The sequence below is a fragment of the Gossypium hirsutum genome, chromosome A09 (genome assembly GCF_007990345.1).
Source record: "Gossypium hirsutum isolate 1008001.06 chromosome A09, Gossypium_hirsutum_v2.1, whole genome shotgun sequence".
NCBI classification, from domain to species: Eukaryota; Viridiplantae; Streptophyta; class Magnoliopsida; order Malvales; family Malvaceae; genus Gossypium; species Gossypium hirsutum.
The window spans coordinates 79,609,990-79,624,343 of record NC_053432.1 but is presented as its reverse complement, the minus strand read 5'-3'; the positions used below and the strand labels follow the sequence as shown (position 1 = coordinate 79,624,343).

The following is a 14,354-nucleotide window of genomic DNA, read 5'->3' as shown; positions in this document are numbered from 1 at the left end:
TATGGTAAAATATATTTGTATATAATATGACAAAAAAAAAGCTCTTTTTTTTTACAAGTGTTTTCGTGAGTTTAAGTTGAGAGGTTTTTTTTTTTAAAAAAAAAACAATCAAGAATGATTTTCAATAAGAACAAAAAGATTTATATATTATTGTTCAACAATCATGTTAGATGAAATCTAAGTGAAGAATTTATTCTTTATATCTCGCAAATCTTAAAAATATTTTTTTCCGGATATTCGCTTTTGTCATATATTAATTATCACGTGAAAAATCAATTTATAAATTACAGACTCATGTTTGTAAATGATTATTAAATTTGCATTGGAAATTGCACCCCTTTGAAAGATCATATCCATATTTTCTCCAAATGTTTCAAATACAATGTGGAAAATAGATCTTTCAGAAAAATAAACAATTAACATAAATAATTCAGAAATATATACACGTTAATCTCTGAAAAACATGTCGACATCTAACATAAGGCTAACCAATGGTCATTATTCAGTCAACCCTGATTTAGCAACTTTTATTAGCACAACAGAAACTTCAAACATAAATGGCAACATGGGAAACTGTCGGCTTATATTTCAGCCTCTGCCTTCAATCAGTTTTCCGTCATTATTTGATCACAGATTTCCTTAGAAAGGTCTCCGCAACCAAAAAATAGTTAATGAACATGCTTTAAATGCTGCATGTGTCATTCATCAGCTTGCTAACAATGCTTTCATGTATTTGCTTTTCTAACTATTATGAATGGCAACTGTGCAACCTTGATGGCGATGATGACGTTCTTGCCGGTGATGATGATGGTAATTGCGATGAAGAGTCTGATACGATCTAATCATGTTAATGTGTATAGATGCCTCAAAAGACCAAAACCCGCAGGCCATACACTTCTTCGATTCTAAGCATACTATAAGGTTTTATCCAGAGAAAGATTACACCGTATAGAAACCTACGCACTTTAAATTTATGTCCAATATTGATAGTGTCCTCTTGAGAAAAAACTGAGACCCAAGTAAACATTCTTGCAAGCGTAGAACTGTATGCAAACGTGGAAAGTACAGCCTTTAAGCCTGTTGGTAAGAATATTTGGCAGACTTTTCGTGAACAGACAAAAACAGGGAATGAAATAATACAAAGAGATCGCAGACCTGTGTCTGTAATCTTGTCTTCACCACATCAAAGGGAGTTGTAAAGAAAGCCGCAGTTGAACCAGATAGGGCACCACAAACTAGCTGCACAGTAAGAAGATCATATCATTACCTCTGACGTAAGTGCAATTCTGGAAGGTTGAAGCCAAAAATACTAAGATTGAATTGCCAAAAAATCAAGGTTATTTAAAAAAAGGAGGATGTCAGAGACAAACAGTCTGTAATGTGTTCAGTTGAGTAGGTGATTGCAGTGATGTCAACATGACTTGCTTCAAGCTTTCGTATGTGTAGAACTGCACATATAAGCAATGATGTCATCATAAGTTACACGCCAAAGGAGTTATGGATAGTAAAGAGGAGAGAGTTAGGACGGTCGGCCCTATGGGAGAAATTGCAACCAAAACTGTACTTCATGAAGTTTAATCTTTGTTATGTTAACCATTCACTCCCTCCAGAAACTTGCAACATCCCACTTCATGAGAGAGCCCTTTCTTTATTCCCGGTTTAGAAGGTTACATGGCATAGACCACAATTAAACTAAGAATGAAAAAAGACAGAACCTTGATAATTGAATTTGGAATATTCCTGCAGAGTACAGCCCCCCACCCAGTGTAAAGGCAGACCCCCCTTTCTGATAATCTCAACCAAGGCATTCCTGCAGAAACAGATTTGGGGTATTATTGAGAGACAAATATATGAACCGCACCAGAAGAAAAATTGATAGCAACCAAAGAGATCAAGAACTTGTTTGATGAAAATATAATGTACAGAAACAAACATATGCATGTTAAAAATATTAATCTTCTGATCTTGAATATAGTACAAGAACTTGAAGGTATACCAGCAGTTTTGATAGTGTGCACCAACTTGCATCTGCTGCTTTATACGCTCACTAGGTGTAAAAATAAAAGAAGTAGCAACGCTTGCACAACCACCAGCCATGCAATGAGCTAAAGAATGATACTCCTGCAAGAAAGAAGAAAAACAGGTGAGCTAGAGTCAGACTTAAGAAGTTAGTGAGTTCCTAGTTGACAGGCAGTTACTAAACAGCTGCAACTCAGTGTGTCAGGTTATGTGATCCACACCATATCACAGTGAAAGATGCAAGTTACCTTAGGGAGAAGAGGAAGCAAAGCCCCTTTGACTGATTCATACGAGAAAGTATAAAGGGCAGATATTGGAGCTGAAGATGCAATATTGCTAGCAATGCCACTATATAATCCAGTGAAGCCTGTAAGTATCAAATAATTAAAATGCAGAAAGCAGGCAAGTCAAGTATTGATCAGAATAAAATGTGAGCAGTCAGTCTCAGTCACCATCTGTTCTATAGAAAGAATATACCTCTTTCAGAAATTATTGATCTTCCGATATAAAATATTGACTTCTGCTCTGCATGACAAGACTGAATGACTGTCTTAACTGTATCAATTGGATGTAGGCATAGGCTAACAAATATTCCAGCAAAAGCCCCTGCAAAAGCATGCTCTTGTTTAGCAAGAGCATATTGAGGTTTTTCACTTGCAATTGCAGTTAAGTGACTTTCCATTCGACCATCATTTGTGGAAAGTACTTCCAATTGTTTTCGTTGATTTTCATGGTACTCACTACCATCACTAAGAGGTTGCCACTCTTTGAATGCACTATAATGGGAAGCTAAAGAGTTTATATGAGAATCTGCACAAAGATTGGAATCTGGTGTCCTCGAAACACTACAATCTGCCTTGGTTTCTTGAGCATCAATGAGGAAATAATCTGAGCAAAGAGAGGTGGTTCCTCCTGTATTCAAAACCGGTTTCATATCTTGAGATATGGACAGATCTTTAGATTCGATGCAATGAGAATAACACTCAGCATTTTCAGTGGGTAAGTTATCTGTCAGACTAGTTCTATCTGCTGAAATGCAGTTCCCTATATCACTACTTGCAGCAATGCTATATTTACCAATTTTCTTATTCTCAATCTTTGGGAATTTTAAAAAATGCTGAAGGCCAGCAGGAATCATCTTTCTCATCCATTTGTAGATATTTTCAAATTCATAGGAAAATCCAACAGCCGCAAGCCCCTTTCCTTTCCAATCCGCATTGGAGAAGTCAGAGCCACCGCAAAAAAGCCCCTGGTAAAATAATGGGTTAATATTTCCATTAGAAGATTCAAACATGGACATTTTCTTGGTTATTTTGACAATATCGAAGTTTGGCTTCCTGAGAGATGACAACTGCCTCAAATCAATGCAAAAGTATTTACTACCAGCTGAAATAGATCCTGAGCCATTTTCTTCCGACCCCAAATTGACCAATATATCCTCTTTTTGAGAGACAAGACGGGCTCTTTCCAGATTTGTCTGTTGTTGAGGGATAGCAATAGAGCTTGCATAGTTCCATATCTGGTTTAATGATGAGATCAACTCAGCAGTGCTCAGTATTTGAGTTTGCTTGGCATCAGCTTTTATTCGGGTTTTCCTATTTGTATCAGACAGGGAAGGGGTATATTCTTCAGGAACAAGCTCACCAATCTCAAAGAAAGCCCCCTCAGCTGCGCTCAACCTGTACTTGAGTGAAGGTTGACTATTTCTATATGACTTTTTAGAGGTAGACATTTTCTCAGTATCTTTCAAGAATACCTCGAGAAGCAGTTATCACAACAGTATCTCACATACAAAGTAACTGCAAAGTTGATTGAGAAAACGCATCATCAGACATAAACTAACAAAAGAAACATATCGATTGAAGCATCTAAGCAATATTTGTACTATAGTGAGAAGCAATTCAGTCCCTACATCATTGAACTGAGTAATTTATTCTTGCATGTATGATATTGGTACAAACAAGTAAAAATGAACACTTTTAATTAAAAACCGTCTAAATGTGGACATTGACGTCTGAAATTTGACTATGAGTTGAAATCTAACAAAGAGTTTGTTCTCAATGGAAGCAATTATTTTGCACCTTTAGCTCGATCTATAAGTCTGCACAGTCAAATTTCAAATGTCAATCTCAACCTTTGGATAGTATTTCATACTAAATTTACACTTTTAACTATATTACGAGGACTGACTAAATGCAAACTTTAAGCTAACAAATTAATTTCAGCTGCTAATGAACTATAGCCTTGCCTATTAGTTAATCAATTTACCAGATCTGAACAATGGACAAAATGTAAATTAATAAAAACGATTTCACTCAATAAATCTTCACAAAATAGGGATAAAAAAGAAAACGGTAAACATTAAGAAGCAATAAAGAAAAAGTACATTAAAAACAAACTTACCAGAAAATTGATCCCGATCTTCTATTTCCGGTAATTTGAGCAAACAAAACGATTCGACATTGAATTACTGAACAAGCTGAATAACTGTACAACATCCCTGAGATGATTGGAAATCTTCTATTAGAATAAAAAAATACAAAATTTTAACCAGTAAAGCGGTAAACAGAGATAGATACGAATCTGCAGAGGGTTAGACCTCAGTGAATGTGGTAGATTACGAGAGAGAAAGAGTGACACTTGACCGGAGTGAATCATTTTCTCGAGAGAATAGAATGGGAGAAATGCTTGCTTCCCGAGAATAATAGGGTTTAAGCCGGGTTTTAAAAATGGAGACTGCGTTGTGTTGTGTCCCTTTCTTTGCCTTTGTACCTACCATATGCTGCTGGTCCATGGTAGTAAACAAAATTAATGTAAAATAATATTTTCCTAATTTTGTTAGTCATTTTGTAATAAAATATTTTCAAGCAGTCAAATCTTTAAAAATATTTGTTTAAATATGATATGGATACATATAAATTACAAAATTTGAAAATTTCTTTCATTTATGACATCTTATTAAGAAAGTAATTTATTATCAATTTTTAATTTAAGAGATGAGTTAAGTTAACTCACTCACCAAATTATATATTCTCTCTCTATTTCGTACATTTATCTCATCAAATTATAACTTTAACTCTCGTACATAAATTAAATCACTATTTACACTAAACAATAATAAATTAGTCAAAATAAACAAAATGTTGGCAATACGGAATGATAAAATGTAAGTATTCTCAATCGCGTACCAAATAATAAATAACCCATCTCTAAATACATGTGTTTGGAGCCTATATATACTTTAATCAATGTCAACTTTAATTTCATTATATTCAACTCAATCATGTTTTCATTATGAAATTGAATAACAGTGAATTATCCTATCTCTTCAAGTAATCATTCATTTTTGTGGTCCAAGATCTTTTGCTCAAATTATACTAATTGCATTTGAACAGTATAATTTGCAGTATCATATATTTACCTTAATATTATCATTTGAAAGAATATTATTTTTGTGAGATCATACAAATATTAAAAACTCTAATTTTTTTAATATTCTTTCAGAAACATTTTTTAAAAATTAAAAATATGTGAAATAAATCAACTAATATTTACGGCACATTTGATTCATTAAAATAAAAATATAATTGGAATGTAATAGCTATTAAAACTTAATTTCGTTAATTGAATGGAAAGAATTAATAGTAGTAGTGATACATTGTTTGGCTAGATGAAATAATGTTGAGAATAGGTAAAGAATGAATATAAAATGATATTATTACTCTTAAACTAGATAAATATTATTTATTTTATTAATACATATTTTGTATAAATTTAAACTAATTATATTTAACAATAAAATAAAATATTATGATAAAAATTAATATCAACAATATTTTTTTAAATTATTAATTTTTTAGTGCTTTTATTTCTCCTTATTTCTCTCTAAACTTTTTCATCATTCTTAGTGATCTTCTTCATCTAATCCTTTCTCTTAGCCATGATTCAAAATTAATTACTGGTAGCCATGATTCACATGCTTCAAATGCCTTTGATTTCTCGCACTATTAATTTATCTCAATTTATCCAAAAAATAATATAGATAAGAACAGGACAGATACAATAATTTTTATTAATTATTATATACAGATAAAATTAACAGTTTTAAAATAATTTGTAATTGAGAGATGAATTTATCAAAACGAAAACCACATGGGAAGTTTCGTTTATCTTCGAAAAAATTCAAAGAGGTGGGGGACAGTTGATCCAACAACCTACATATATATATATATATATTTTAATATCTTCTGGTATGCTTTATTAAATTAAAGTGAAATGAAATAAAAGAAATAGTCTGCCCAAATTTCAAGGCCATCAAAAATGGGTAAAAAACAAAATGAAAACTAGAAAGCTAAAACCAGCAAAAGTCAAAAAACCAGGAACCACAAAACCGACGGTTCCTCTGCATACCAGATCACCTCTTCGAATTCTCACCAGAAAGCACCAGGAAAGACCCAACTCGAAGCGTTTTCAAAATGTGCTGCTCCGTCCAAGCTTCTAATCAGTGAAAGAAGGATTAACTAGGCTGGCCCACCTCTGCGTCCACCGTTGCCCAACATATTTAATAAGGCATGTGAGGTATCTGCTTTCAAATTTTAATGACGTGGGACCGCCGAACCAACAATCTCAAAGCAACAACACAAGGCAATGAATATTTGGAATATTTTACTATGATATTATGTTATATAAAATATAAAATATTACTAGAGAATCACGTGCGGATTTCAAATTGAATGTAGATAGTCGCAGAAATAATTGGGGTGTGTTAAAGGGAATTTGGAGCTGTATCACGTGACGCTGCAGGGACTTTCATTGCAGCAAATTAAAATATTTGATTAAGATATTCTAAATTATTTAGATATTATTTAGTTTAAAAATAATAATTTTAAAATGTATAATTAAATTGATATCACACGATAATTTTAATTGTATTTTTATTTAAAAAATAATAAATATTATTACAAGAGTACGCTACTTCTTTATATCAATTCCATCCATATAACCACACAAATATTTAAAAAACCAAAATTATTAAAATTTTAATTTTATCATTTTAATTAAAATTTTATTTAATTTATATAATAAATATATTTCAGACATAACTTTTTCCACCAAATGAACATATCATAATATAGTTTTAGTAAAATTACTTACAGACAGGGAAGTCGTGATATTGGTTAAATAAATTATAAATTATAAAAAAAAAACTAAACTACTTATCACTCTAACCCTAAACCACTTAAGTAATAATGTATTTTGTTACTAAACCCAACATTTATTGGTATAATTTTTTTATTATTTTAAAGATATATTTATTTTTCACATAGTTAAAATATAACGTTGGTGGAGATAAAATTATAAAACCAAAATAAAAATTGTGTTATAAATCTAAAATAAGTTTTAAAATTTAAAATAAGCCAAAATACATTTTTTTTATTTCAATGAAGAAGATTTCAGCCCAATTTAAGAACTTGAAGCCCAAATGAGTAGAGCCCATGCTAAAGAAGATTTCGGCCCAATTTAAGGACCTGAAGCTCAAAGGAGTGGACCCCATGCCCACAATAATTTCACTTCTCGTCTCCATAAAACCGGATGCTTAAACACTTTGTTATTACTTTCCTCGTTACCAAAACTGTTAATACTTTTACCTGTTTTTTTTGCTTTGTTTTTAACTACGAGAACCACGTATTTCATTTATTTTCAAAATTTTTAATTATAACTAAAAAAATCTAGTAATTGAATTTGGACTTAATTACTTGTAATTAATATGACATGTTTAATTAACCAGTTGCTTGTTCCAATTCTTTAACGAACACTTTCCTCTACCCAAACATATTTCGAGAATTAATGAGGTAATTATTAATAATTACATTTCTTTTTCAATTATCTTGTTGAATAAATATTAAATGATATAAAATAATTAATTAAATCATATAACTAATTTTTAATTTATCTTATTAAAAAAATTTAAATTATATAAGTCTTCATTTTTTAAAATTTGTCTCTTTCTCTAACATATTTTTTAGTTTTAATAATACATGTACTACATTTATTTTTGCTCGTGATTTTAAAAATAGTCTTTAGTGATTTTAGTAATGCATGTAGTCTTAGTAAGCATTCAACCATTTATATAAATAAATTAATAAAATAGGAACTATTAGAAAGACACGAACTATTAGAAAAATAGGAAGAAAAAGAAAAGGCTAATAATGTAAAGAAAATAATTAGTCACCTTAAAATCCAATGCAAGAGGCAACTCTAATTTAGTTTAAACACAAACAGCCGAGCAGGGTATCCTTGCTCCAACCAATAACTCTCGCAAACAAACCAGGTGAATCGCAGCCTCCATCGTCAGCACTTATTTTCACCTTATCCATCGAAGGTTCATCATCCCTTTCACCATCAGTCAATGCTTTATAATCTAGATCTTCATCTTCTTCTTCTTCTTCATCATCATCATCATCATCATCGAAAACAAAGGGAAGAGATTTCAAAATATTTCCACGTTTATAATAAAAATAATTTATGGGATATTTTGGAATCTCCCATAACTCGTTCTGAATTAGTCTTGCATCAACTACATCACGGCATGCAATGTAATCCATCTTAAAAAAATAAAAAACAAATGCTATGAATAATGAAGGAAAATAAATTATTAAATTCAAAGTTTTCAATTAATTTTGAATCTAAACCAAGTGATAAAGAAAGTTTTATAGATACCAGTATTTGTCACCCAGTTGAACAGGGTCTCTTAATTTTAATTATTTGTTAGTAAATTTAATCTAATTGAAAGTGAAAGTGAAATTAAAATTTAATTAATCAATATTTTTTAAAACTTTATTTTAAATTATATACTAATGTTATAATTTATATATTATATTTTGTTAATTATGAAACTTATCTTTGTTTATAATTTTGAAAAATTATAAACAAAAGTTAAATTAATCCAAAAGGTTCTTTCCCTTTTACTAGTTAAGAATTCATTTGGTACTTGTACTTTTATAAAATATTTAATATGGTATTTATTTTTTGAAAATGTCTAATATGATACATGAAATATAAATTCATGTATTATTTGATATGTATACTTTCATAAAATGTCCAATGTGATACTTATACTTTGAAAATGTTTAATGCGGCACATAAACTATCAATATCTATATTTTTATAGTTTCTAGAGTTAACAACCTTTGTAAATGCTAAAAATCCTATTATCGATAATCTCTCTACCAAAGTTTGGTCTATAAGGCCAAAAATCCCTCAAAATGTGTTAATTGCTTTCACCCTATAGTATTTGGACATAATTATCTAAAAGAATGTCTTCCTGAAAGAGCTTCTTTTATGGCGGTAGAATTTTTCACTAGTTGTCCGACAATAAATAACATTTACCTTAATTTATTTTTATGTATTGGAAACCACCATCGATGAATTGGTTTAAATTTAATACCAGTGGATCTTTGGGAAATCTTGATAGAGTGGATGTTAGGACTCTCATAAGAAACCATTCTAAGGATTGGACAATTGAAACGTATTGACATATCTGAAGAGTAACAAATGTTGAAGTTAAATTATAGGCCTTGATGGACAAACTAGATTTAGCAAGGCCTTAAACATTACTCATCTAGAAAAAGAAGTGGATGCTACTACCATTAAACATTTTATATCTATTGATACAAATAATTAATAGGTTAAATTCTATCATTAGTCCCAATGGTTTACAAATTTTGTGGATTTAGCTTTTATACTTTAATTCGGTCATTTTTTATCTATGAATTTTTTATATTTTAAAAATTCAGTCCTCACCAAACAATTATTGTTAAATTCATTCAGTTAAGTTCTGCTATTTTCAAAATCTGATGAGATAAACATATTATATATGTGTAATGTTATTTTCACCTATTATTCACTAAAAATTCAGTTAATGGATTAATGATGGTTTTTTGCGTCAAGATTGGAATTTCAAAATTCGAAAAGTATACCAACTTAGAATGATCCAATTAGAGAATATGGGCTAAATCTACAACTATAAGCATAATACATGACTAGTAATTAAATTAATCAAACAAATTTAGCTACTAGTAATGGATCAAGATTAAAATTTCAAAATCTGAAAAGTAAAGAGACTAAAATAAATCAATTCAAAAAAATAAAGGGATTGAGATCGATCAAATTAAAGTACAGGGATCAAAGTCACAACTTTCTCAAAGTATAGGGGCTAACATCAGAATTTATCCTAACTAATAAACCAAAAATCAGATTCATGTTTTATATTATTTTATCACACGCATTCGCGTGTGTCACATGTATATATGGACCAAACGTGTGGCGTATGTTGTAGTTTTATAGTAACGCGAATAGAATGCTGCTCCTGTGTTATGCATGTTTCGCGTAAATGGCTTGACAACTGAAATTAAAGGCGCTAATTTAGTCAAACATTTCTCCTCAAAGGAAAATTACAGTTTGGGAAATTTAAGTTTATTGGTGAGAATTTTATTTTCGACCATCAAATTAATTTGTTTCGCTAAATTTCATCCAGAGTCAAGATTGTAATATTATTGACAGTGCCAAGAAATTTAGGATGAAATTGTTACATTTTTGTCCCAAATGTAATTAATATGTTAGAATAAATTCCAATGTTTCATAGGAAATTAGCAAAATATTTCTTCTAAACATAGTAATTAGTTTTGCCTTTTTCTGTATAATCCTCAATAAATCCCCATGTTGTGAGGTGTGAAATGATTTAAAACCACTGCAAGCCGACTTCATGGGGAAAAAATATTTTTTTTACTCTCATGCAAATAGTAAAATAGATTAAACTTATTATAACATGTCATCACCTCAGGTCGCAGGAGGAAAGCACTAGGCAGGCAGCTCTTGGTTAAATGGGTAAATGTCTCTTTAACCTCTCTACATAATTAAAAGATTTTATTCAAGCCTTTTTAGCATTTGATTAAATAGTGTTTTGAAAATTAATAATTTAATTTAAACATTTCAAGACAATATATTTAACATGAACCTTCCTTAAACAAAATTTTTAATTTTATTGCCATAAATTCGATACTTCCGAAGTCACAACTTTGATCCGATGTAACACTTAACCTAATTTTTTTTGGAACAATGTGATTGGATTTAATAAAATAAAAATAATCGCAACAGGTGTTGAAAAATCATAACAAAACAAGGCCTAACAGAAAAAGGCCTTTAAAACTGAAAAAGAAAAATAAAACAAAAAGGAAACCTAAACACTATGCAGTCAAAGAAATGAACTGTCACCCACTCCACTGTCCAGAAAATTCTTTTTCCTCGTTGGTTACAGTTCCCCGGAGCACTACTCCATGCTGCCCAGATGTCCCCCACTAGCATCCGCTCCAGTGATTCGAAGGTCCCCAAAGCCTCGCAGTCAGGCTCTCGTTCTCTTTGCCTTCCAGAACCCAACCATTCAACGGCATAAGAAGGGACGGTAGAGGTATGTGAATGACACGCCAAAATACACTTAGAAAGCTCCGTGGCTTCCCAGATAAAGGTACTAATCCCCGATAGATCCTCCGAGTTAGTGTTTAGCTTACGGATGACTGCCCAAGCATCCCATTTCAGAAGCGAAATGCAACCACTGAACAACAGCCATTGCCTCCGCTGCAAACACTGAAGGAACGTGAGTGGTAAGCCGACTACAAGCCTTGGAAAAGAAGAAACCAAGCCACCCTTCAGAAGTTATTGAAAAAGATATTGTTTGAAGTTCAAATGATGCATGATAAAAGGGTTACTTGAATCTACAGCTAAAAATGGTGTTAAAAATGATGCTCCAAGGCCCAAGGCTGACAAAATTTGCGGAAACCATGTGTTATCAGAGAGGAAACGAAGGGAAAAACTAAACCAACGATTCATGATTCTCAAAACACTGGTACCTTCAAACAACAAGGTAATTAAACTTCCATTCCCTGTAGTAGTTACTCATAGAGTTTTTCTGTGTGTTCGGAGGTCTTTGGTTCGATATCCATGTCACTGAATGTGTTGAACATAATTGTCTGAGCAGTGTAGCGTTTCTTAATTCACTGGCTTTCTTTATGAACGCTGATAAAGTTTCTATACTAGATGATACAATAAAATACCTGGAGAGAAGGGTTGAAGAGTTGGTAACTTGCAGTGAATTAATGGAGCTTGAGACAAGAACAAAAAGACAACCTCGGGATGGTGTCGAGCGAACATCGGACAACTACGGCAGTAACAAAAACATCACCAGCCGAAAGAAAAAATACGTGAATAAAAGGAAAGCCTCTGACATTGGTGAAGCAGAGTTGGAGATTGAATGTGTTGCATCAAAGGATAATGTTGTTGTAATCCAATTTAGGTGTCCATGGCGAGATGGACTTGATGCATTAAGCAACTCTCAATTTGGATTGCCATTCAGTTCAATCATCCACCACTCCGGCTTCTCTTACTCATTATAAAATCCAAAGTAAGATTCATTTTACTCCATATTATTAAGGTTTGAGCCAACCCGAGATACATGAGCGTAAGAATCATATTTTGGATTAACAAAGTTAAGATAATTGTTTATTGCAGTATTAAGGATCAAATGTTGCATCAGCACGGAGGATCTAGGAAGCGTTAAAAGGGTTGTTTGAAAGTAAGCATATTGTGATGTCATTTAAGGTTGTATGTAAATAAAGGGGAAGAAACCAAGATTGCAATTTTCTTCCAAAAATCTTAGAGCGACATAAAGTTTAAAAAAAAAATCCAAAAATCTGAAGCATATTTAAAGACGTTGGAATGAATATCTAAATCTGTGTTTTCTATCGTTGCAAACTTAATTTATTATTATTTAGAATTAATTATAATAATTAATAAAAAATTTCATACGTGAAATAGTAGTTTCGTTAGTCAGTGGCAACTCTATAACTTGGAGGTCAAATTACTTTCCTATTAGGAAAAAGACTCCATCTTATTTATTTATATAAACTCGTTATCTTTTCAAGAAAGTGAGAATGAGAGGTAAAGTGTTTAGATTTTAAAGTTGCGATTGAGGAGAGAGTTTTTTTTATTTGTTTTATTTTTTACAAATTTCTTATTAAACAAGGGTTTCAGCAAACCCTTCATTGTTCGGTGCTTGGCTGTTTCATCCATGGAAGACGACAAATCCTTCATTTTTCTGAATTCCATGGATGTGGACGGCACCAATAGAGCCAAAGAAAAAAACCCAGATTCTGAAGATAGTAATATTTCATTAGAGTTGTCTCTTTCGTCTGCATTAACAATATCAACTAACAGAGAATAACAAGCATCGACAATATCAACTGACTTGGAAAAACAAGAAATTAATTACGAAAAATTAGAACCTACGATGATTAACTTTTTCGAAGATTCTCAGTTGGAATCGAAGTATACTAATGCCGAGCTATCGTTACAATCTTTTCGTTCTATCGATAATATGTCCATCGGAATTACTCCAATTGAAAAAGGAAAACTTCCAATGCAAGATATAAGGAAATCGGATGTATGTAATATGGAAAATAGTAGCGGTGCTTTTTCTTCGGAATTGATGGAAGGTTACACCAATGATAATGTTCCGTTAGAGTTATCTCTTTCGCTTTCGTTTGGAGTTGGTGAATGTAGCTATCACCATAACTTGAACAACTTGAATAAGACGATCAATGGAGAGCTTCCTTTGACATTGTTCAACAAGAGACAAACGATTGAGAACCCAGAATTTCCAAGCGGCAGAAACAAGAGAAATAGAGTCGAGATTGAAATTGAACGAAGGCATCATGCCCCTGATGATCCATGGTGCATCAAGAAGCAGCTTTATAAAAGTGATCTCGGGAACTTGTCAAGGTTGATATTGCCATCGGAGTTAGTAGAGTCTCATGTTTTGCCGCATTGGAATGCCGATCAATTAGCCCAAATTCAACAAGGATTACCGGTATTCGTTTGGGATTGTGATACCAATACCCAACATTACATGAAGTTCAAGCGTTGGAGCAAGGGGGCCAATGTGCTAATAAAAAATTGGACTTCAGATTTTGGGAAGAGAAGGAATCTGAAATTGGGTGATGAAATTGGTCTTTATTGGGACATCCATAACTCAAGATTCAACTTTTCTGTTCTAAACAGAGCTCCCTCTGAGTAACTTCGTTTTTTTTTTTTTTAATCTTTGTAATTGAGTGATGAAATTGTCTTTATTGAGGTTTTTAATTTTTGTTTTGTTTGTATTTGAAAAATAAATATTGTAGGAGTCTAAAATGTATTTTGTTATTTTATAGTAGAAATTGGTTTTTAAATTTTAGATTTTTCTTGAATATTTTATTATCTAATTTGATTCTACTATAATAATTTCT

At 31.7% G+C, this 14,354-nt stretch overlaps 1 protein-coding gene and 1 pseudogene across 3 annotated transcripts; one reads left to right on the top strand and one right to left on the bottom strand.

Moving 5' to 3' along the window:
• Window positions 1-398: 398 nt before the first annotated feature.
• LOC107896478 (uncharacterized) lies at window positions 399-4,778 on the bottom strand (annotated as a pseudogene).
• Window positions 4,779-11,168: 6,390 nt separating this feature from the next.
• On the top strand, window positions 11,169-14,246 carry LOC107896477 (B3 domain-containing protein At4g02870). Of its 3 annotated transcripts, none has more exons than XM_041077041.1 (3): window positions 11,175-11,938; window positions 12,164-12,475; window positions 12,583-14,246. In XM_041077041.1, the coding sequence occupies exon 3, from the start codon at window positions 13,361-13,363 to the stop codon at window positions 14,144-14,146; it is 786 nt and encodes a 261-aa protein (XP_040932975.1). In that variant the 5' UTR covers window positions 11,175-11,938; window positions 12,164-12,475; window positions 12,583-13,360; the 3' UTR covers window positions 14,147-14,246. The 3 variants fall into 3 exon arrangements, with proteins under 3 accessions (XP_040932976.1, XP_040932975.1, XP_040932974.1); XM_041077040.1 differs by having other exon boundaries at window positions 11,182-11,938; window positions 12,112-12,475; XM_041077042.1 differs by having other exon boundaries at window positions 11,169-11,938; window positions 12,164-14,246.
• The last annotated feature ends 108 nt before the right edge of the window (window positions 14,247-14,354 follow it).